This window comes from Rhinatrema bivittatum, chromosome 14, assembly GCF_901001135.1.
Source record: "Rhinatrema bivittatum chromosome 14, aRhiBiv1.1, whole genome shotgun sequence".
Lineage (NCBI taxonomy): Eukaryota > Metazoa > Chordata > Amphibia > Gymnophiona > Rhinatrematidae > Rhinatrema > Rhinatrema bivittatum.
In genome coordinates, this window is record NC_042628.1 from 52294080 (window position 1) to 52318733 (window position 24654).

The window sequence follows — 24654 nt, forward strand, 5'->3', positions numbered from 1 at the left end:
GCCGTGAGCCACAAAAACACCGCGACAGCGGCGCTCTACCGCCGCCGGCGCGTCACCAAAGCCGTGCGCACCTAAGGGGTGCGCACGGCTTTGTCCGGCTTAGTCCGGATTACGACGGATTGAGGGGAAACTACAAGTCTGAGTCTTCAACCGAGAATCAATGGACAACAGGTACTAAGTAAAGCGTTTATCCTATTGTTTGCTTTTGGAGTGTACAATGCCTGCTAAAAGAAAAGGGAAGGTAAGGGTGTTCCCCTCAGAACCCCTGCCTCCCCTATTGCAATTGGAGATAGACCGCTATATGACCCAGTTCAAAAAAGGAAATGCTGAGGATTCCTTTGGAGGTCACTTGGTAGGAGAGCAAGTAGCCTCCCAGGAAGAAGCTTCTCTTAGTCCTGTCTATCGTCCATCACCTTCGCAACGGGGTATAAACGGAGGATCTGAATCTTTGCCCACAGAAACTGTGGAGTCAAAGATATCATCTGAGGGAGTTCCCTCTGTTTTAACATTGGGAGTTAAAGGAAATGAGGAAGTTCCTCCAGAAATAGGGGAATCCTCAATATCCGTAGCAGGTCCACAACAACGACCTCCTCCAAATGATATCTCCGTTGAAATCAGCCAAATAACAGCTAGGCCAGAGACAGTTACACTGGGAGCCATCTGGGATTTGGTGAGCAGTCTAAATGCTGCAGTGAATAGGTTAGAAGGAAAATTGGACAATGTAGCTTCTAATTTGCAACAACAAATGTCTACGGTGCAAAATCAAGTGGCTGGATTGTCTATTAGGGTTAACACAACTGAAAAAAATGTAGAAATGGTACAATCAGTGAATAATAAGTTAATTAGTGATTACCTTACATGTACTAAACGTATAGAATACCTGGAAAATAATGTAAGACACTTAAATGTCAGGATTATAAATTTTCCAAAAATTTTAGGCGAAACAGCCTTTATTTCCTTAAAGAGATTTCTGTCAGAGATACTTGAATTTACAGAAAATGAAATTCCTTCTATTAATACTTGTTTCTTTGTTAGAAAGAGATCTATGGATCCAGTAGTAACTATCCCAGAAAACCTAACCGGCTTTCTGGAGGACTCAACATTACAAGTTCTTGACAGAAATACTCTCATTGTATCTTTTGTTACCACTGGGGATATTTCAAAATTAATGAGATATTATTTCCAAAAATTTCCAGTCTCTTTTATGGGACAGGAAGTAAAAATATTTCCTGATTTGGCACCTGCAACTCGTACCAAACGTAGAGAATTTCTATTAGTAAAGCCCAGAGTCTTAGCACTGGGTTTTTCTTTTCTTTTGAAATACCCATGTAGATGTTTGATTAAAAGAGGTAATGAATCCTTTAGTTTTAATTTAGTGGAACAGTTGACCCAATTCATTGCAGCTAGAGAACCGATCACCTCCTCTCCAGTGGTGACCTAGGAGACAGGTAAATAAATATAAACTGTGGGAGTACCTATTCTGGTTTGAATTTTTGGTTAAAATTCTCCTTTTATGTTTCTTATATTGATCCTCAGATGTAGTATTTAATACTCCTGATGAAAAATTTATATATAATGATTACAATTCAACATAAGATAGTTTTTGGCAAAGTTTATTTGTTGTAAAGTGTAAACTTTAAATTTGTTGAATTGTAGAAAAGTGAATTTCTGTATTTCAAATGTTGTAATTTGAAATGAAAGATTAGTTTGTTACAATCATATGAAAATAATAATAAATAAAGAGTTAAAAAAAAAAAAAAAAAAAAAAAAAAGAAAGGATCTGTATTGTTTTGTTTGCACCACAAGGTGAATCATTTCCATTTGGAAGAATAATTCTTCCAGGTGGAGGGTTTACGTGAAGCTACAAGCACTTGGGATACATCAGCTGAAAGATTGAAGGGTTGCAGGATCAAGCTTTCAACATCCATGCTGTCAGGGATAGGGATTGGAGGTTGGGATGGTGCAACCGATCCTGATCTCGAGTTATGAGAGTTGGAGCTATTCCCAGACGAATTGGATCCTTGACTGAGAGGTCTAGAAGTGTGGGAAACCATACTTGTCGAGGCCAATATAGGGCTATGAGTATCATGGACCCCTTGTCCTGTTGTAGCTTCACTAGAGTTTTGGTTATGAGCGGTATCGGAGGATACACGTATAGAAGGCCTGAGTTTCAGTGGAGAGCAAAGGCGTCCCTGGGTAAGTGGTTTGACTGCTTGGACAGGGAACAGTAAGTGCTCACTTTGTAATTCAGTTGTGATGAAAAGAGGTCTATTGTTGGTTGGTCCCAACGTTGAAATATTTTGGTCGCCACTTCTGGATCCAGAGACCATTCGTGAGGCTGGAAATGACGGCTGAGGCGATCGGCCACTACATTGTGAATGCCTGCCAGATAAGTGGCCTGTAGAAACATTGAGTGTGCTAGGGCCCAGTCCCAAATCTGTGCAGCTTCTTGACATAGGAGATACGAGCCCTGTTGATGTGCCACATGGCTACTGTGTTGTCCGTTTGGATCAGAACAGTCTTGTGTGACAGGCAGTCCTTGAACGCATGCAGAGCATAACGTATAGCTCGAAGCTCTAGGAAGTTTATCTGAAATGTAGCTTCGAGGTGTGTCCAAGTACCTTGAGTTTGCAGATGACCAATGTGTGCTCCCCAGCCCAAGGTGGATGCATCTGTAGTTAATGTCATTTGCACAACCGGTTGCTGGAAAGGCAGGCCTTTGAGCAAATTGTCCATGGTTGTCCACCAGAGGAGTGAGGAACATAGTTGCTGAGTTATTTGAATTGGAGAAGACAGTGGCTGAATGGCTTGTATCCATTGTGTTTTGAGAGACCATTGCATGAGCCTCATGGCTAATCGGGCCATGGGAGTGACGTGTAGAGGCCATATGACCCAGAAGAATAAGGCACTGATGAGCCATTACTTGTGACTGAGCACATAGGGTATTTGCTAAGGAAACGAGTGTGTGTGCGCGGTCTTGTGGAAGAAAAGCTTTTGCTGTCATGGTGTTTAATTCTGCTCTGATGAATTGTAACAGGTGAGATGGTGTGAAGTGGGATTTCTGGTAGATGATGAGAAATCCCAAGGAATGGAGTAGATTGATTGTGAGCTTGAGAGAGTTGAGAGCTCCTTCTTTCGTTTGGCTTTTGATGAACCAATCGTCGAGATAAGGAAACACGTGCACTCCCTGTTTGTGTAAGTGAGCCACTGCCACTGCTAGACACTTTGTGAACATGTGGGGTGCTGAGGCAAGGCCGAATGGAAGCACCCTGTACTGGAAATGTTGAGTTCCTACTAGGAATCGTAGATACTTGCAATGAGGAGGGAATATGGGAATGTGAGCGTAAGCATCTTGAAGATCCAGAGAACAGAGCCAATCTCCTTCTTGAAGTAGCAGTAACATTGTGCCTAATGATACCATTCTGAATTTCTCCTTTAAGAATTTGTTGAGATTTCTGAAGTCTAGGATGGGACGTAGGCCTCCTGTTTTCTTTGGAATGAGGAAATAACGGGATTAGAATCCTCTGCCCTGCTGAGGTCAGGGAACTGGTTCCACGGCCCTGGCTCTCAGAAGGGTGGATAATTCTTTTTGTATAAGAACATAAGAAAATGCCATACTGGGTCAGACCAAGGGTCCATCAAGCCCAGCATCCTGTTTCCAACAGTGGCCAATCCAGGCCATAAGAACCTGGCAAGTACCCAAAAACTAAGTCTATTCCATGTAACCATTGCTAATGGCAGTGGCTATTCTCTAAGAGTGTGGACTGATTGTTTATTGTCCAAGACAGAGTGGGTGAAGTGTCGCTTGGTACAATAAGAAAGTTCAAGTGGTACCCTTGAGTGGTGATGGAGAGTACCCATTGGTCTGTGGTAATGGGATTCCAATTGTGTTGAAAGAAAGCAATCCGACCTCCTACCGGTAAGCTTGGGATCGGATTGGAGGAGAGGCTGCTGTTCTCTGGTAGAGTCTCAAAACCCCGAAGTTGATCCCGTTTGAGGAGGGGGTTGAGGTCTGGCTGTTCTTGGCTGCCTAGGCTGTGATCTTTGAGGCGGCCTAGACGAGCGTGGATAATAACGCCTTTGTCTATAATATGGGCGTTTGGAATCCTTTCTTGGTATTCTTCTGGATGATGGCTGAGATTCTTGAGGTATCAAAGATAGCTGTTTCAGAGTTTCTGTATGTTCCTTTAACAAGGAAACTGCTTCCTTCACCTTATCCCCGAAGAGGTTGTCCCCGAGACAAGGGAGATCAGCTAGTTTCTCTTGTATCTCAGGCCTCAAATCTGAGGCCTTGAGCCATGCCCACCTGCGAGCACTGATACCCGTTGCCGATAGTCAAGATGCTGTTTCAAAACTATCGTACGCTGCACGAACCTCGTGTTTACCAGCCTCTAAACCTTTGTGAATTATGTTGGAAACAGGTTCTAGAAGCTGGTCAGGGAGTGATTGAGTGATCTCCTGCATTTGTTTCCATAAATTGCGCTGATATTGTGTCATGAATAGCTGGTAGGCAGCAATCCTGGAGACCAGCATAGATCCTTGAAACATTCCCCTTTGTACACCCCTTTGTGCAACCCCTTGTGCTTGTAAAAAAAAAAACCAAAAAAAAACAACCTTTTATATTTTTCTTTTATTTAAACTGTATTCCAATTCTTTACCTTTTCTTTTCGCTTGTTAGTAATTTTAATTAGAAATGTTCTTTGTATTAGACTATGGAAATTTATTTCCTGCTATTCTGTTTAATGTAAAGCGGTATGATTTACATCGGATGTAAAAATGTCGGTATATAAAAATTAAAAATAAAATAAATAAATAAATAAATTTTCTTTCCTAGATTATCTAGGAATCTGTTATCCCTTCCCGGTGGAATTGAAGAAAGGAAAATTATGTTTCTTACCTGATAATTTTCGTTCCCGTAGTACCAAGGATCAGTCCAGACTGCTGGGTTATGTCTCCCCTCCAGCAGATGAGAGAAAACTGAACGCACCTCCCAGATATACTGGTGTGCCACCTGCTGTCCTTCAGTATAATGGATAACAAAGCAGAAGAAGAAAAGAACTCCTCCGCACACGTAGCCAAAGAACCATTGCAACTGTCTAGCTCAAGTAGTAAGTACGGCAAACAACAGTAAAAGGCGAACAAATAGAACGCTATGCGCCAACTAAACGAACCGCAGTCCGAAGACAGTCTTTCCCCAAAAGAAACAGGAGGAAAATTTCACTTACCATGCGTAACCTAGAAGTGTGATAGAAAGGATTCGAGCGGAGTCTCCTGCACAATATCGGGCGGGCGTCTGGACTGATCCTTGGTACTACGGGAACGAAAATTATCAGGTAAGAAACATAATTTTCCTTTCCCTGTACGTACCAGGATCAGTCCAGACTGCTGGGATGTACCCAAGCCGCCTCAAATGGGATGGGACCCCGAGAGTCCCGCTCGAAGCACACTGCTGCCAAAGGAATCCACTGACGGCCCCCCGAACATCTATCCGATAATGTCGGGCAAAAGTATGCAACGACTTCCAAGTGGCCGCCCTGCAGATCTCCTGGCTAGAGACCAGAGTACTCTCCGCCCAGGAGGACGCCTGGGAACGGAGAGAGTGAGCTTTAAGTCCGTCTGGAACGGACTTACCACACCCAATGTACGTGGCCGCTATGGCGCTCTTCAGCCATCGTGCAATAGTTGCTTTAGAGGCCTGTAAACCCTTTTTGGCCCCTTGCCACAACACGAACAGATGATCCGACCGCCGAAAAGCATTGGTGACCTCCAAATAATGCAAAAGCACTCGACGAACATCTAAACGCTTCAAGTCGGAACCATGAGAAGACCGCAACTCCTTCTCCGAAAACGACGGCAAGTCCACGGACTGATTGACGTGAAAAGCCGATACGACCTTAGGCAAGAACGAGGGAACCGTACGTAACGAGACCCCGGAAGCAGAGATACGCAAGAACGGATCCCTGCACGAGAGTGCCTGCAGCTCCGATACCCGACGCGCTGACGCAATAGCTACTAAAAACACTGTCTTGAGGGTGAGATCCTTCAAGGTGGCTCGCTTCAGCGGCTCAAAGGGCGCGACGGTGAGGCCCTTGAGAACCAAATTCAGGTTCCAGGAAGGACAAGGGGCTCGGAGAGGAGGACGCAGATTTCGAACCCCGCGCAAAAATCGGGACACATCCGGGTGACACGCGAGAGAGGAGCCTTCAACCTTTCCCCTCAAACAACCCAGAGCCGCCACCTGGACTCTCAGCGAACTGTAAGCTAACCCCTTCTTCAGACCATCCTGAAGAAAAGTGAGGATGTCCGCGATACCCGCACGACGAGGTTGAACTTGGGCGGCCGCGCACCAGGAATCAAAAACCTTCCACACCCTGGCATAAGCAAGCGTGGTAGAGGGTCTCCGTGCGCGAAGCAAGGTAGAAATCACCGGCTCAGAATAACCTTTCTTTCTCAAGCGCCTCCGTTCATAAGCCAAGCCGCCAGACAAAAGCGATCCGCTAGATCGAAAAATACTGGTCCCTGACGAAGAAGGTTCGGAAGGTGGCCCAACCGTAAAGGCCCGACTCTGGCTAGATTGACGAGGTCGGCAAACCATGGTCTTCTGGGCCACTCGGGAGCCACCAGAATCATTGGCCCCTGATGGGATTCTAGACGCCTCAACACCTTGCCGACCAAGGGCCAGGGTGGAAACACATATAGGAGGATGTGATAAGGCCATGGAATCGCCAGAGCATCCACGCCCTCCGATCCGTGTTCTCGCCTCCGGCTGAAAAACCGCGCTGCCTTGGCATTGAGCCGAGTCGCCATCAGATCTAGTCGCGGCACCCCCCATCGCCGGGTGATGAGACCCATCGCCTGGTCCGAGAGCTCCCATTCCCCGGGATCCAAGTGCTGGCGACTGAGATAATCCGCTTGCACGTTGTCTACGCCTGCGATGTGAGTGGCCGCGATGCGGGCGAGGTGGCGCTCCACCCAGGTCATTAACAAGGACGCCTCCACCGCCACCTGCTGACTTCTCGTGCCGCCTTGGCGATTTATGTATGCTACCGTGGTGGCGTTGTCTGTGAGGACCCGAACTGCCCGTCCCCTTACCAAGGGCAGAAGCTGACGCAAGGCGAGACGGACCGCCCTGGTCTCCAGACGGTTGATGGACCACGAAGCTTGGCGAGGGGTCCACGATCCTTGAACCGCCCGCGATCGACAGACAGCTCCCCAACCGGTCAGACTGGCATCCGTCGTCACTATGACCCAATTGGGGGGCTCGAGGTCCACTCCTTGAAGCAGATTGTCCGGGACCAACCACCACGCTAAGCTGGACCGCGCCGGCTCCAACAGAGGTAACTGTACTCCGTAATCCTCGGATTTCTGATCCCAGCGCGAAAGGAGAGCCCTTTGTAAAGGCCGCATATGAGCAAAAGCCCAGGGTACCATCTCCAGAGTAGACACCATATGTCCAATGACCTGCATATAATCCCAGGCTGTGGGCAACTGGAGACCCAGCAGCCTCTGCACCTGACACATCAGATGCTCCATCCTTTGCCGGGTCAGGAATACCTTGCCCACCAGGGTATCGAAACGTGCTCCCAAAAATTCCAACCGCTGACTGGGAATTAGCTGGCTCTTCGCAAAGTTGACCACCCAGCCTAGCGACTGAAGTTGCTGCACCACCACCTGGACCGCCCTGTTGCATTCGCTCTCCGATTTCGCCCGTATGAGCCAATCGTCCAGGTAAGGATGTACCAATACCCCTTGACGTCGCAGGGAGGCTGCGACCACCACAAGAACCTTGGTGAACACTCTCGGAGCCGTAGCTAGGCCGAATGGGAGGGCGCAAAACTGGTAATGTTCTCCCAACACCATGAATCTCAGATATCTCTGATGCCGTTCCCGGATTCCGATGTGGAGATACGCCTCGGCTAGATCCAAAGAAGCCAAAAACTCTCCCTTGTGGACGGCCGCAATAACAGACCGTAGAGTTTCCATGCGAAACCGGGGAACGCGTAGTGCCTTGTTTACTCGCTTCAAATCCAGAATAGGACGGAACGTACCTTCCTTCTTCGGAACTAGGAAATAAATGGAATAGCGGCCCGTTCTTGTCTCGTCCGAGGGAACGGGCAGCACCGCTCCGAGGGCCCGTAAGTGGTTTACCGTCTGGGCGATAACCAGCTGCTTTTCTTGAGGCCCGCAAGGCGATATCATAAAAAAGTCCCGGAGGGGCCGAGCAAAATCCAACTCGTAACCGTAGCGCACCACGTCGAGAACCCACTGATCCGACGTGATTTTGACCCACTCCTCCCAAAACTGGGATAACCGACCTCCGATGCGGGGGAAGGAGGAGTGGGCCAGCGCGCCTTCATTGGGGCGGTTTTCCGGCGGACGGTTGCTGGGAAGCTCCCAATCGCTGCGGCCGCCTGCCACGAAAGGAGGAAGACCAAGGGGACCACGACTGCGACCTTGGGCCTTGCTGTTTTTGCGAAAAAGAACCACCCCTTCCGGAGCGAAATCTGCGCTGCCCCCGGAACCGGGATCGCGCATTCCCGAAGGGACGAAACTGACGGGGCTTGTCCTCCGGCAATTTATACACCTTATTATCCCCCAGGTCCTTGATGAGCTGATCCAACTCCTCACCAAACAATAACTTCCCCTTGAAGGGGAAGGCGGCCAGACACGACTTAGACGAGGCGTCCGCCGACCAACGGCGAAGCCAAAGTAACCGGCGAGCAGCGACCGCTGAGGACATAGTACGGGCAGAGGTTCGTAACAAATCATACAAGGCGTCCGCCGTGTAAGCAACCGCCGCCTCCACGCAGTTGGCTTGCTCCGCCTCGGCAGGTGGGAGCTCCTGCGTGGTAAGCAACTGCTGAACCCAGCGGAGAGTGGCTCTCTGCACCATACTGCTGCAAGCTGCCGCACGGACCCCCAGGGCCGCCACTTCAAACATGCGCTTCAGGAGCACCTCTAACTTCCTATCCTGAAGATCCTTCAACGCTACGCCTCCCGTGACCGGAATGGTAGTATGCTTCACCACAGCGGTGACCGCCGAATCGACGGCCGGAACCTTAAAAATTTCCAAAGACTGGGAGGGCAGAGGGTACAACCTATTCATCGCCCTGCTAACCCGCAGGGATGCCTCTGGAACCTCCCATTCTTTAGATACCAGCTGTACAACTTTAGGATGTAAAGGAAAAGTTTGAGGGGGGGCCCTCAAACCTGCCATAGCTACATCCCCCGTAGAGGTATCAGTGTCTTGCTGCGGGGCGGGAATCTCCAACTCCTTCAAAACATGCTGGATGAGAAAATTGAGCTCATCCTTGCCAAACAGGCGCAAAATTTCGGGGTCATCCCCCTCGAGAGCCTCCTGAGGCTCCGAGACCCCTGCCCCAGCAGCATCTGGAGATCCCTGGTCGACATCCTGTCTTCCCGGATCCCTCGTGTCCCCCAAAGATATATTGCTGGCTCCCCCTGAAGCTCCCGCCGTCCTAGTCACCCCCGCTATGCCTGCGCTAGGTGACACCCTAGGGGCCTTCGCGGGAGGAGGGTCATCTGGCTCCCAGCCTGCCTCTGCCTCTAAAAATGCCTGATGCATTAAAAGAACAAACTTTGAGGAGAAAGGCACCTTCCGCCTATGGGGACCCGGAGGGGGAGGGGCTGGAGGACCACTCAGGCCAGTTCCACAGCGTGGGCTTAAAGCCGGCGGCGAGAGAGGAGAGGAACCCTCCTCCTCTGAATCAAACTCATCAGGCTGCCGCGCGTCTAAAATGGCCGCCGGCTCCTTCTCACAGGGAGGCGGGGCTGACGACCGCGTGGCAGCCAGTCTCCCCTGCCATGCCGAAGAAGACGGTACCGTGCCGCTGCGGGCAGCGCTCGGCCCCCGGGAGGGTCCCTCGCCCCCGGGAATACAACGGGAGCAGAGACCCTCCCTGGAGAGTCGCGCCCCCGCCCTGCCACAGGCCGTGCAGGCCGAAGAACGCGGCATCCGGAGGCAGGCCCGAAGACGCGGCAAAGGTAAGAAATCACCAAGGAACCAAAAAGCGCGCCAAACAGAAGCAAGAAAACGCACCGGGTGAACCACAATCCACCCCCTCCGGAGTCCCGGGTAAGCGCGGCAGGCTAGGGCAGAAAACAGAGCACTGCCTGCCACCAGCAGGACTTAAGTGCTCGCGACGGGGTAACTTTTTTTTTTTTTTTTTTTTTTTTTTTTAATTTAAAAGAAGCCCTCTTCAGTATACACTGGCAAGCAAGCCCCCCCCCCGGGGGGGGGAACGGGAGGGTGACCGGCCCACCGGTGATCTCTCCCTCAAGATCCACGGGACACTTACTCCGGGTATAGAGAGAGAGCAAAGCTCTCCAAGCCTGCCTCTAAGCCAAACAAACCCCACTGTTAATTTAATCACAAAAAATAAAACACTCCCTTTTTTTTTTTTTTTTTTTTTTTTTTTAAACTATGGAAAACACAGTTGAGCTAGACAGCTTAGATAGTTAGGCGAAAAAAGGAGGAGAAAACACCTGAAAAGAATTTAGCCAGGACAAACCGCAGGTTATGTCTCTCATCTGCTGGAGTCAGAGGAAATACTGAAGGACAGCAGGTGGCACACCAGTATATCTGGGAGGTGCGTTCAGTTTTCTCTCATCTGCTGGAGGGGAGACATAACCCAGCAGTCTGGACTGATCCTGGTACGTACAGGGAATGTGTCTTTAATCTCTTGGCCTTCTTTTGTGCAGACTCAACTACCACTGATTGATGAGGCATTTGAGCCCTTTGGAAACCTGGGATGTGCTGAACCAGGTATGTTGCATCAGTCCTTTTGTTAACAGGAAGAATTGATCCAGGGTGTTCCCATAGCCTATACATCAGTTCCTGAAGAACTTCGTGGACTGATATGGCTAAGACCTCCTTCGATGGGTCTACAAACTGTAACACTTTTAGTGTTTTTTGTCTGACATCTTCTTCTGACTGCAGCTGGAAAGGAATGGTATCCGCCATTTCCTTTATAAAATTAGAAAAAGACAGATCCTCTGGAGGGGATTTTCTGCGTTCCTCCGGGGAAGAAGGCTCTGAGAAGACTTCTTCGTCTGTGGAGACATCGGTATCTGTGTCTGTCCATGTGTCAGGTGTATGGGTTGTTTTGGCTTTCGAAGGCATCGATGGATGAGTCTTAGGCATCGATGGAAATAGTGGAGATTTCGAGGGAATCGGATGGGGAATCCCCGATGGGCCAGGAATGGGATCAGGCATCAGTAATTCCAGAGGAACAACTGGTGTCCTCGGTGGGAATGGTGCTTCCTGAGGTTTTGGAGAAAGAGCATCAATCAGAGCATCCAATTTTGCTAGAATAGGTGCAAAAATGGATAGATCAGGTGCCGGTATCGAAGGAATTTCTGGTGGAACCAATAGTGGCACCGTAATCGGTACCGTGCCCGGTGATGGTATCGGTAAGGGCATCGAAGGAGTCTCCAATGGAGCTGGGAACGGCATCTGTATCGGCATCGATGGAAGAATTGGGGGCAGTAGTGGCAATGTCGATGGCGCTGGCCTCGAAGGCTGAACCGGTCCTGGTACAGCATCGAGGAGCGCATTCCTGACTGCCTGGCGGATATATCCGTCCAGTTCCGCCCGCATAGCTGGTGAAACCAGAGCAGCTATGGGGGGAGGCAGCGATGGCGATTCCTCCGCAGAGCCCTGGGGAGGAACGGTTCCGAACACCGATATCGGTGGGGATCGCCGTGGAGTCAAAGGCCTCATAGAAACCTCTTCCGTCCGAGGTTTCTTTGATGGAGATCCAGAATCCTTTGATGGCTGACCGGTTACCGGATCGATGCTGGAACCGTGAGGCCTTCGATGACTATGACGATGCTTCTCTTTACCTTTTTCGATGCTCGATGCAGATTTCATCGAAGAAGCTGAGGGGGACGATAAGGATCTATCTCCCGCTTCATCCGGAACTCGTTCTTTTAGGATTACTTTACGAATCGTTCCCGGAGACGATTGTGTCGACGTTGATGTTGAAGGGAGCAACTGAAGACGAAATAGTTGCTCCATTTTCTCCATCCAGAGTCGTCGTCCTTTTGGTGTCATCTCGGCGCACTTTTGACAAGATTGGACATCGTGGTCCCCGCTGAGACAGAGCACACACTCTAAGTGTGGGTCTGTGATGGACATAGTTCTGCCACAAATAGGGCATTTTTTGAAGCCCGTATCCATGGTTAGTCGGACAGCCGTCGACAACTATGCTAAGAAAAAACGGCAGGGAACTGACGGGAAAAAGAAAAAACTTACCGCGATGGAATTTTATGGGAGACCCTTGCGGAAAGAAGTTTTTCTAAGCTTTTTATAAGGTATGGTAAAGTTACCACACAGGACTCCAAATTAACCGCGAGGCTAACGGCTCCGCGGAAAAAAGAAGACTGAAGGGAGTCCCCTGTGGCAGAGAATATCATAGCATGCTGGGCATGCTCAGTGGGCACACTGTGCCAGTCAAAAGTTTATAGAAACTTTGATAGAAGTTTTTCCGTATAGGGCTCCATTATCGACGTTACCCATATGTGAGGACTAGCATCCTGCTTGTCCTGGGATAAACAGCAATTCCTACTATACTAAAGCAATGCCATCACATTACACTGCATAATAAAACATGAGCCACTTCCTTGTCTTTAACTGCACTATCAGATTCTTTGCAGATTTATTGAACTAACATAAGAATTATCCAAATTGGTTATACAAGAGCTTCCAACACCAAGCAGGACCTTGGCATTAAAGCATTCCTTTAGTGAGGTAAGTCTGAACTGTTCCAGGTAACACCGCATCTTCCCACTCTCTGTCAACACAGACTTCTCCCACTTTCTTACCTTACTCCCTAGATCATCCCCCGACATGCCATCACTGTCACTGTCAGTCACCCGCTCCTTGCACTTCAGGTCGATGTCACCAGTGCTAAAGCTGTCATCTACCAGGAGCAAGAGGACAAGAGAGGAGAGGAAGGAGTATGTTACTATGCAGGTGTATCCCAGGCACTAGCAGTATTATAGTCACTGAGAGTCAGATGTAATAAAACAAAAGTAAAAAATGTGTTACATTTCTGCACATTTTTTACTCACGCGCTGAAAAAGAGTTAACCCTCGATGCAGTAAGCAGACAGTATGCTAATGCATCGGCAGCTTAAAAAAGTGCATCAACCCAAAAATGTAGGCACAAAAATATGCTCAACATGCATACGACATTTATGCATATAGAATTCCAGGTCCAGGATCAAGACCACACTAGGACACAGCACTGCAGACTAACACTAGACCCAGAAACACAAGCTAATTTTACTCTGACCAGGCGTTAAAAACCTGCATTGGGAGGGTAATAAATAATGCTTTCATTAACATGAAGATCTGCATGAAGGAGTACTAACAAGTATGCACATTTTTATTCACAAAACTTGTTAAATCGAGAGTAAAGCTGAAACCCCAAGCGAGCATGCAGCCTAGCACACCTTATTACATCAGGGCCAAAGAAAGAGAACAATCATTACCAGATGTAACAGTGACATCAGAGTACTGAATAAAACCACAGGGAGACCTTTAACTTTCTCCATACCAGTGAGGATTCTTCTTACCCCAGGTTCTCAGCATGGACAGACAAAACAGGGTCCTGAATCAATGGGCAGGGAAAGACATATGTGACGTAACTACTTGAATTAAGCCTCCAGAATCCTGCTTGCAAGTTCACTAAATGCAAGCAGCCTTTATGGCGTTGTGAGCCAGCAGGACCAAGTAGGGGATTACAGATAGATGCAGGTGAAGGGAAAAAGTCTGGGAAGTACTGACAAGATCATGGAGGGGAAAAGAGGCAGAGGGAAAAGCCGGGAGAGAAGCAGATAGTCTGAGGTGTTTGTAGGAAAAGGATGGGGGGGGGGGGGAGGAGTGCATGTCCTGAAGCAGCATGCGCTCTCACTGGTTAATGCAGGGATCAGAAAAAGTAGAGGCATACCTGGGGAAAGGAAGTCTGAACAGCACTAGCATCTCCTGTCACCAAAGTGTAAACAATCACTGTGATTTTGGTGGAATTCTTCAAGGTTGAATCACCAGTGAACACTGGCATCAGGGACAGTTCGAAGATTACAAACAAGATGCTCCTTGCATCTACAGTTTTGTCATACCATACAGGCTGGATGATCATATATCTCCATGTCAAGGGAGCCAGGCTGAGCCACTGCAGGCACAATAGTTTAGTTCCAATTTATCAACTGGCTTCTTTAGGTGAAAAAACAAAGAACAAACAACTACACCACCTTGATTGCAAGAGGAAAAAACCAGGATTCCTCTTCATCCGAGCAAGCCAGTCCACACCAGTGGGTTGTGCACTCCAGCCAGCAGGTGGAGACAGAAAACGACAACTTGCTGACATCCCTCTCATATAGCTCATGACATCAGTCAGCAAGTATTTCTCCATCTCCAGCAGCTGGTGGATATAGGCCTGCCAGGACTGAACAGGCTGTCTTGACCTCCTGTAGTGATAGCATTTGCTCCCTCCTTCAGACAAATGTCTAATATCTCAGGACAGGAGTGAGGTGAAGGCTGGTGGCCCAGCCCTTCTCCTGACAGGAGGGAGAGTTCGGTATGGTAAGAAAGCCTTGGATTCAGCCCTGTTATTTTGTCACTCTACCTCTGTCTGTTTTGTCCTCCTCTCCTCTGCCTACTCCCCCTGCCTTGATTTTTTTTCTCTGGTGTTAAAGACTGCCTTGCCCGGTTTTCAGCGTGGCGAATAAAGCTTACCAAAAAAAAAAACCACAGCAGCAGAGATCACACACTGAGGAGGGACAGGAATAGAAGACAGTGTTGGACTGAATTGAATGCAGGAGCCAAGATTCTGTTTTTCGAGTCGGCCGGAGTACCTCAGCAGGGAAACCAAGTGGCAGGTGCCATTTTGAACTTGCAGTAAAGACTGCCAAGGCGAGCACAAGGGAAAGATGGCATCAGGAGAGCAGTGCAGGAAAAAGCTGCGCATCTGCTCTGCTGTCAAATGCGGGTGATTAGCCCCAGGAGATCGCTAAGCATTTGCCAGAAATGCGTGGAGGCTCAAGGGGATGTCTCTGCAGGGAAATTTTTCCCTACAGGGACTTCAGGAGTTCCAGATTTAGAAGGGTGGCCACAGCTCCTCCTGGGGGAGGTGAGGAATCTTCCGACGCCTCTTCTGCCAATTCCCATGGGGGTGAGCTCGGAAGGGGCTTTCCCTGCTCAGGCAATGGATCTTTCCACCATGTCATGGAATTTTTTTGTAAAGGACAAAAAGGGTCCCGGGTGGCATCTCTGGAACGCCCGAATCAGAGGTCTCCCCCCTTCAGGATCACGGAAGCAGTCAAAGGAGGCCTCAATGGGGGATCCCGATGAGGCATTTTTGGAAAAGGGGAAGATTCCCCCAGATGCAGAGCTGCAAAGGACAATGCTTCGGCTCTTTCACAAAGATGAGATGTCGGGTTTGATTTTGCAGACCCTGAAGGCCCTTGTTTGTGAGGAGGCCTTGCCTGCAGTGGCTCAGGATCTGAAGAAGAAAGGCATCCTGGTTTTTCCTCTGCACGGGGCTGTTCAGAAATTAATGGATTTGGAATGGAACTTTCCAGAGGCTAATTTTAAAGGGGGGGGTGTCACTCATTAGCGGGTTTATACCCTATGGATCAGCTCTGGTTTCCCAAAGTGGATACCCTGGTCTGCGCGGTGACAAAACGAACCAGAATTCCGGTGGATGGAGGTGCAGCCTTAAAAGATGCCCAGATCGAAAGATTGAGGCAATTTTGAAACAGGCCTTAGAGGCAGTGGCCATGAATCTCCATGCTGTTGTATGGTGGCCAGGGCGGGATTACGGTATTACAATTGGCCCTGGAGGCTCAGGAGGAGAATGGCCCATACATGGAGCCAGGAGCTGCATTCTTGTTCCTACTCCTTTCAGGCAAAACGCCAGGTATAGATGGTGCCTCTAGCTCTGAAGCTGCTTGATCCTCCCAATGAAGTTTTGGAGGTCCATCCTCCAGTTTCAGAGATAGGTGGCGCTTGTCTCAATTTTATTGGAGGTGGGCCCACATCACTTCTGACCAGTGGATTTTGGATTTTGGAAATGGTGCATGACTAGTACACCTTGGAACTTATCCGTCCTCTCCAATGCTTTTATGATTTGCCCTTGCCAGTCTGAAGAAAAGCGGGCATCAGTTCAGGCCAGGTTGCAGAGGCTGCTTTCTCTAAAGCCATGGTTCCGGTTCCAAAGAATCTGGAAGGCACATTACTTCGCAGTTCCCAAGGAGGGCTCCTTTTGACCACTTCTAGATCTAAAGGGAGTCAATCGAGCCCTTCAGGTTACACCTTAAAGTCAGTCATCATGGCGGTAGAGAGGGGAGAATTTCTTACTTCTCTAGACCTCTCAGAAGCATACCTCTACATTACAATTCACAAACAGCAACAGCAATACTTGCACTTTGCGGTGTGTTAGGCCATTAGTAGCCTTTTAGCTTGACCGTGGCACCCAGGACCTTTCCAAAGTTGAGGATGGTTGTGGCTGCGGCTCTCTGTGAGAAGGGAATTGTGGTTCATCCGTATTTGGATGACTGTTTAATCAGAGCCAAGTCAGATGTGGAGAGAGTTGGGTGGTATCGAGCAGGGTGGTTCAGTTGCTACAGCACCTGAATGGGTAGTGACTTTGGCCAAGAGCAACCTGAAGCCTTCTCAGATTCTGGAGTATCTGGGTGCCCGGTTCGATACGGTCAGTGTTTCTTCTAGAGTCCCACATTCAGAAGATCTGGGGGCAAGTCCGAGCCCCAACATCAGTGTTCTCTCCATCGGTATCATTGTACCTACAGATGCTAGGATCAATGGCCGTACGAAAGAGGTGGTTTCTTGGGCACGCGCACATATGCATCCTCTGTATCAAGTGCAACACACTGTATCAAGTGCAACAAGTACAAAATGCCGTATTAAATTCTGAAGAAGTCCTTGAGAAAAAGATTGAAATGTTATCGGAAAAGAGAGAAAAAACCCAATGCATACAGAAATTCCAGATCAGAAACCAAAGGAAAAAGCTCACAGTGATGGATGACTCTGTCAGAGGCATTAATCTCTTCCCTTGCACAAATGCAAAGAGAAAAGTGGATAACAAAACTCAACTAAACAGGTCACAAAAGGAGTCCAGGAACAGCAGTAACCTGAACAAAGAAAGCTGGAAAGCTATGAGCACAAATGCTCGTAGTTTGGGTAATAAAATCCCAGATCTGCAAGCCCTAATGGTGGAGGTGGAGGCGGACTTGGACGTTGTTGCTGTCACGGAAACGTGGTTTACGGAATCTCATGACTGGGATACGGCAATACCAGGCTATAACTTGTTAAGAAAGGACAGAGAGGATAGGAAAGGGGGAGGAGTGGCTCTTTATGTCAGAAACAATATCCAAGCATCTGAGCTGCAAGGAAGATGGGGCAAAGAAGAAGCACTATGGGCCGACTTAAAAAAAGATGGGGCATCCATTTTTATTGGAGTGGTTTACAGGCCTCCAAACCAGAAGGAAGAGCTGGACAGAGATCTGGTTGAAGACATCCACAGGACAGCAAAGAAAGGAGAAGTGGTGATCGTTGGAGACTTTAATATGCCAGATGTAGACTGGAGAATCCCATCTGCAGAATCTAATAATAGTAGAGAAATAGTAGATGCCCTGCAAGTAGCTTTGTTCAAACAAATGATAATGGAACCCACGAGAGAAGGAGCTATACTCGACTTAGTGCTCACTAATGGAGATAATGTCTCAGACGTCCAGGTGGGTGCCCACCTCAGCACCAGTGATCATCAAACGGTATGGTTTAATATCACAAAAAGGACACGGAAAAGAAGCACAAAAACCCAAGTTTTGATGTTCAAAAACACAGACTTTGATGAAATGGGGAAGTACCTGGAGGAAGAACTAAAAGGCTGGGAAAACGAGAGCGATGTGGATCAACAGTGGACCAATCTATAAGGAGCAATTACCAAGGCAACTAATCTATATGTTAGAAAAGTAAAGAAAAGCAAAAGAAAAATGAAATCTATCTGGTTCTCAAAGGAGGTGGCTGACAAAATAAAGGCTAAAAGAACAGCGTTCAAGAAATATAAAAGATCCCAAAAGGAGGAGCACAAAGAAGAATATCTGGTAGAACTGAGGGAGACTAAGAAATTAATCAAGATGGCAAAAAGTCAAACGGAAGAGAGGATTGCCAAAGAGGTAAAGAGTGGTAACAAAACATTTTTCAGATACATCAGTGAAAAGAGAAAAGTTCAAAGTGGTATAGTGAAATTGAAAGGTGGAAAGGATCAATGTGTGGAGAGAGACGAAGAAATGGCAGAAATATTAAATGAATACTTCAGTTCTGTGTTCACTAAAGAGGACCCTGGAGAAGGACCGTCACTAGTTAACAAGAAACTGGAGGGGAATGGAGTAGATGTAACTCCATTTACAGTAGAAAATGTATGGGAAGAGCTGGTGAAACTGAAAGTGGACAAAGCCATGGGGCCTGATGAAGTTCATCCCAGAATACTGAGGGAGCTCAGAGATGTGCTGGCGGGTCCGCTGTGTGACCTGTTCAATAGATCCCTAGAAACGGGAGTGGTGCCGAATGATTGGAGGAGAGCGGTGGTGGTCCCGCTTCACAAGAGTGGGAACAGAGAAGAGGCTGGTAACTACAGACCAGTTAGCCTCACTTCGGTGGTGGGAAAAGTAATGGAGTCACTGTTGAAAGAGAGAATAGTGAACTATCTACAGTCGGGAGAATTGCTGGACCAGAGGCAGCATGGATTCACCATTGGAAGATCCTGTCAGACAAATCTGATTGACTTTTTTGACTGGGTAACCAAGGAATTGGATCAAGGAAGAGCACTCGATGTCATCTACTTGGACTTCAAAGCTTTTGACACTGTCCCGCACAGGAGACTGGTGAATAAAATGAGAAGCTTAGGAGTGAGTGCCGAGGTGGTGGCCTGGATTGCAAACTGGTTGACGGACAGAAGACAATGTGTGATGGTAAATGGAACTCTCTCTGAAGAGAGAACGGTTTTAAGCGGTGTACCGCAGGGATCGGTGTTGGGACCGGTCCTTTTCAATATCTTTGTGAGCGACATTGCGGAAGGGATAGAAGTTAAGGTATGTCTTTTTGCAGATGACACTAAGATCTGCAACAGAGTGGACACGCCGGAAGGAGTGGAGAGAATGAGACGGGATTTAAGGAAGATGGAAGAGTGGTCAAAGATATGGCAGCTGACATTCAATGCCAAGAAGTGCAGAGTCATGCATATGGGGAGTGGAAATCCAAATGAACTGTATTCGATGGGGGGAGAAAGGCTGATGTGCACGGAGCAGGAGAGAGACCTTGGGGTGATGGTGTCTAATGATCTGAAGTCGGCGAAACAATGTGACAAGGCGATAGCTAAAGCCAGAGAATGCTGGGCTGCATAGAGAGAGGAATATCGAGTAAGAAAAGGGAAGTGATTATCCCCTTGTACAGGTCCTTGGTGAGACCTCACCTGGAGTATTGTGTTCAGTTCTGGAGACCGTATCTCCGAAGAGACAGAGACAAGATGGAGGCGGTCCAGAGAAGGGCGACCAAAAAGGTGGAAGGTCTTCATCAAATGACTTATGAGGAGAGATTGAAGAATCTAAATATGTACACCCTGGAGGAAAGGAGGAGCAGAGGTGATATGATACAGACTTTCAGATACTTGAAAGGTTTTAATGATCCAAAGACAACGACAAACCTTTTCCGTAGGAAAAAAAATCAGCAGAACCAGGGGTCACGATTTGAAGCTCCAGGGAGGAAGATTCAGAACCAATGTCAGGAAGTATTTCTTCACGGAGAGGGTGGTGGATGCCTGGAATGCCCTTCCGGAGGAAGTGGTGAAGACCAGAACTGTGAAGGACTTCAAAGGGGTGTGGGATAAACACTGTGGATCCATAAAAATCAAGAGGCCGTCAATAAAGAGTGGGTGGCTCGCCAAAATGACGGCTACTGCCTGGAGATAATACCCTTATTCAATAAACATACACATGGTTACTGTGACTCCAACATCGCTCTAAGCTACAACAGCAAGAGGAAATGGGGAAAAAAGGATTCGCACTCACAAAGCGGGGAGTAGCTGGCTTGTTACGGCGGTTACTACCCCAAACCAAATAAGCCTGATACTTCACTTTCAATGCATATCCAGCATAGCTCTCTGCTTCAACGGCAGGGGAGAAGAAAAACTGATACTTCACGCATATCCAGCATAGCTCTCTGCTTCAACGGCAGGGGAGAAGAAAAACTGATACTTCACGCATATCCAGCATAGCTCCCTGCTTCAACGGCAGGGGAGAAGAAAAACTGATACTTCACGCATATCCAGCATAGCTCCCTGCTTCAACGGCAGGGGAGAAGAAAAAAGGATTCGCACTCACAAAGCGGGGAGTAGCTGGCTTGTTACGGCGGTTACTACCCCAAACCAAATAAGCCTTATACTTCACTTTCAATGCATTTCCAGCATAGCTCTCTGCTTTAACAGCAGGGGAGAAGAAAAACTGATACTACACGCATATCCAGCATAGCTCTCTGCTTCAACGGCAGGGGAGAAGAAAAACTGATACTACACGCATATCCAGCATAGCTCCCTGCTTCAACTGCAGGGGAGAAGAAAAACTGATACTTCACGCATATCCAGCATAGCTCCCTGCTTCAACGGCAGGGGAGAAGAAAAAAGGATTCGCACTCACAAAGCGGGGAGTAGCTGGCTTGTTACGGCGGTTACTACCCCAAACCAAATAAGCCTTATACTTCACTTTCAATGCATTTCCAGCATAGCTCTCTGCTTTAACGGCAGGGGAGAAGAAAAACTGATACTACACGCATATCCAGCATAGCTCTCTGCTTCAACGGCAGGGGAGAAGAAAAACTGATACTACACGCATATCCAGCATAGCTCCCTGCTTCAACTGCAGGGGAGAAGAAAAACAACCAATAAGGGCTGAATAACATATTCTGGGTAAAACAAATAAGCATGGGTGTAGCTTGCTTATTGCGGCGGTTACTACCCCTACTACCCCTAACTAATCAAGCTAGATATTTCACTTGGATGCAGCTCCATCACTGCTCTCTACATTAATGGTGGGGGTGGAAGGGAAATAGAACCAAAGAGCTAAGAGAAACAGATAAGTATGAGAAAAAATGTGTGAAGCTTGCTGGGCAGACTGGATGGGCCGTTTGGTCTTCTTCTGCCGTCATTTCTATGTTTCTATGTTTCTCTGCAGAGATCCCTTCTGGTCTGCTGGAATACTCAGTCTCAGGAGTACAGTGTGCCATTGACCTTGCCACTGGAAGTGAGATGACAGTTGTTCTGGTGGTTATGCTGGGACCATCTGGAGAAAAGAATAGAGTTGGAGACTCCTGACTGGTTGGTGGTCACTACAGATGACAGTCTACAGGGTTGGGGAGCTCACTGTCAGGAGCTAGTAGCACAGGGGCAGTGGGCTCCCAAAGAGACACCTTGGTCCATCAACCGGCTGGAAGTCCAAATAGTTCGGCTAGCATTGCTGCAGTTAAAGGCCTCATTGGAAGGAAGAATAGTGAACGTAATGTCAAACACGACAGAGGTGGCCTACATAAATCAAGGGGGGGACTCGAACTCAGCAATTATCTCAGGAAATTAATCTCCTTCTTCCATGGGCAGAGCAGCATTTGTTGTCAGCTCCTCATATAGCAGGGGTTGATAACGTGAAAGATGGACCCAGGAGAGTGGGAATTGGTTCCCGAAGTTGGTTCCACTCATTGTGGAGTGATAGGGTTAGCCCTTTTTGGATTTGATGGTGATTCGCAAGAACGCAAAAGGAAAATTAGTTTCTTACCTGATAATTTTCGTTCCTGTAGTACCACGGATCAGTCCAGACACCTGGGTTTTGCCTCCCCTCCAGCAGATGGAGACAGAGAAGTTTTTCAAAACAACCCTGGCATATATATATACCAAAGGTGCCACCCACAGTCCCTCAGTCTTACGTAATGTCAAAGCAGAATGGAATAAAACCCAATTCAACAGCTAACTAACTTAAGGTTCATTGAAAACCCCAACTGAGAACAGAACCGGCAGAACCAATAGAACATCAGTCCAGACACCTGGGATGTACCAGAGCCAACTCACAGAGGGTGGGAGCCGGAGAGGCCCGCACGGAGCACCCCTTCTCCAAATCCCCCAGCCTCCGAAGCTCGCACATCCAATCTGTAATGCCTTGCAAAAGTATACAAAGATTTCCAAGTAGCCACCCTGCAAATTTCCTGGGGCGAAACCTGGTGACATTCCGCCCAAGAAGCGGCCTGTGAACGCGTAGAATGAGCGTGAAGTCCCACCGGTACCGTCTTACCAACGAGCTATGGTAGTCTTGGAGGCCATCCCGCCTTCACGTGGACCATTCCACAAAACAAAGAGATGGTCTAATACCCGAAAAGGATTTGTAACCTCCAGATACCGGAGCAGACCCCTGCGGACATCCAGCTTCCGTAAATCCTTTGCCATCGGACCCAATCGATCCACATCGGAGAAGGTAGGAAGTTCGATCAATTGATTCAAGTGAAAGGAAGACACCACCTTTGGGAGAAAGGAGGGAACCATTCGTAAGGACACCCCTGAATCCGAAATCTTCAAGAAGGGTTCCTGGCCTGACAACGCCTGCAATTCAGACACCCGACATGCCGAAGAAATCGCCAAACACACCACTTTCAGCATAAGATCTTTTAGCGTCGACCGCTTTATAGGCTCAAAAGGTGGCGCACACAAGGACAAAAGTACCAAATTGAGGTTCCAGGAAGGACACAGATGGCAAAGCGGAGGGCGTAAGTGCTTAGCCCCCCCGTAGGAAATGTGCCACACAACCCTCTGGACCTTACCTCGAAGACAACCGAGCGCCGCAACCTGTACACGGAGGGAACTACATGAAAGACCTTTAGAAAGACCGGCTTGCAGGAAAGCCAGGATGTCAGAGACCGACGCCCTTGCAGGATCCACCTCGCGATCCAAACACCAAGCTTCGAAAACTTTCCAGACCCTAACATAAGCCAGGGAAGTAGATGGTTTTCTCGACTGCAGCAGTGTGGCAACCACCGCGTCAGAGTAACCTTTACTTTTCAAGCGTTGCCTTTCAAAAGCCAAGCCGCGAGACAAAAGCGATCTGCCTCTTCCAAACAGACGGGCCCTTGATGAAGAAGAGCCGCGGACTCCTGAAACCGCAGGGGAGCTGTGGTGGACAGATTGAGCAGATCCGCAAACCAGGGACGCCTCGGCCATTCCGGAGCTACCAGAATCACCTCTGCCGGATCGAGCTCTATTCTTTTGAGCACCTTGCCAATCAGCGGCCAAGGAAGAAACACGTACAGTAAGATGTTCGGCCAGGGAAGTACCAGGGCATCGACCCCCTCGGCCCTCGTCTCTCTGCACCAACTATAGAACTGTGGAGCCTTGGCATTCTGAAACGTGGCCATCAGATCCATGCACGGCGTGCCCCACCGGTCACAGATGAGCTGAAAAGCTTCGTCGGCCAACTCCCATTCTCCGGGATCAAGATGGTGGCGACTGAGGAAGTCCGCCTGCACATTGTCCACCCCGGCCATAATGCTGACAATATGTAGTTCCGCCCAGTCCATTAAGAGACGAGCCTCCGTTGCCACTGGACGACTCCTGGTTCCTCCCTTGGCGATTGATATAGGCCACTGTGGTTGCATTGTCTGACAATACCCGGACCGACTTCCCCCGAAGGAGCGGGAGGAAGGCCTCCAAGGCCAGAGCTACGGCCCTGGTTTCCAAATGGTTGATTGACCACTGAGACTGTTCTCGGGACCACTGCCCCTGCATCGACTTCCCCAGACAAACCGCTCCCCAGCCGGAGAGACTGGCATTATTACTGGAATTATTAGGAAGGGAATGGTTAATAGAACAGAAAATGTCATAATGCCTTTATATTGCTCCATGGTGAGACCACAACTTGAGTACTGTGTACAATTCTGGTCGCCGCATCTCAAAAAAGATATAGTTGCGATGGAGAAGGTACAGAGAAGAGCAACCAAAATGATAAAGGGGATAGAACAGCTCCCCTATGAGGAAAGGCTGAAGAGGTTAGGGCTGTTCAGCTTGGAGAAGAGACGGCTGAGGGGGGATATGATAGAGGTCTTTAAGATCACGAGAGGTCTTGAATGAGTAGATGTGAATCGGTTATTTACACTTTCGAATAATAGGAGGACTAGGGGGCATTCCATGAAGTTAGCAAGTAGCACATTTAAGACTAATCGGAGAAAATTCTTTTTCACTCAACGCACAATAAAGCTCTGGAATTTGTTGCCAGAGGATGTTGTTAGTGCAGTTAGTGTAGCTGGGTTCAAAAAAGGTTTGGATAAGTTCTTGGAGGAGAAGTCCATTAATGGCTATTAATCAAGTTTACTTAGGGAATAGCCACTGCTATTAATTGCATCAGTAGCATGGGATCTTCTTAGTGTTTGGGTAATTGCCAGGTTCTTGTGGCCTGGTTTTGGCCTCTGTTAGAAACAGGATGCTGGGCTTGATGGACCCTTGGTCTGACCCAGCATGGCAATTTCTTATGTTCTTATGTTATCTGTGGTGACGACCGTCCAGTCGGGCATTACCAGGGGAACTCCACA

The 24654-nt window shown here is 48.3% G+C and overlaps 1 protein-coding gene across 5 annotated transcripts in view; it reads right to left on the reverse strand.

Annotated features, from left to right (window-relative positions):
- The window catches only part of CIC (capicua transcriptional repressor), a 275907-nt gene that overhangs the window by 150351 nt on the left and 100902 nt on the right, over window positions 1–24654 (reverse strand). For all 5 annotated transcript variants that reach the window (XM_029576644.1, XM_029576645.1, XM_029576646.1 and 2 more), the window contains exon 10: window positions 12847–12944. In XM_029576644.1, coding sequence (XP_029432504.1) covers window positions 12847–12944 — 98 coding nt within the window. The remainder of the gene's footprint in view (window positions 1–12846; window positions 12945–24654) is intronic.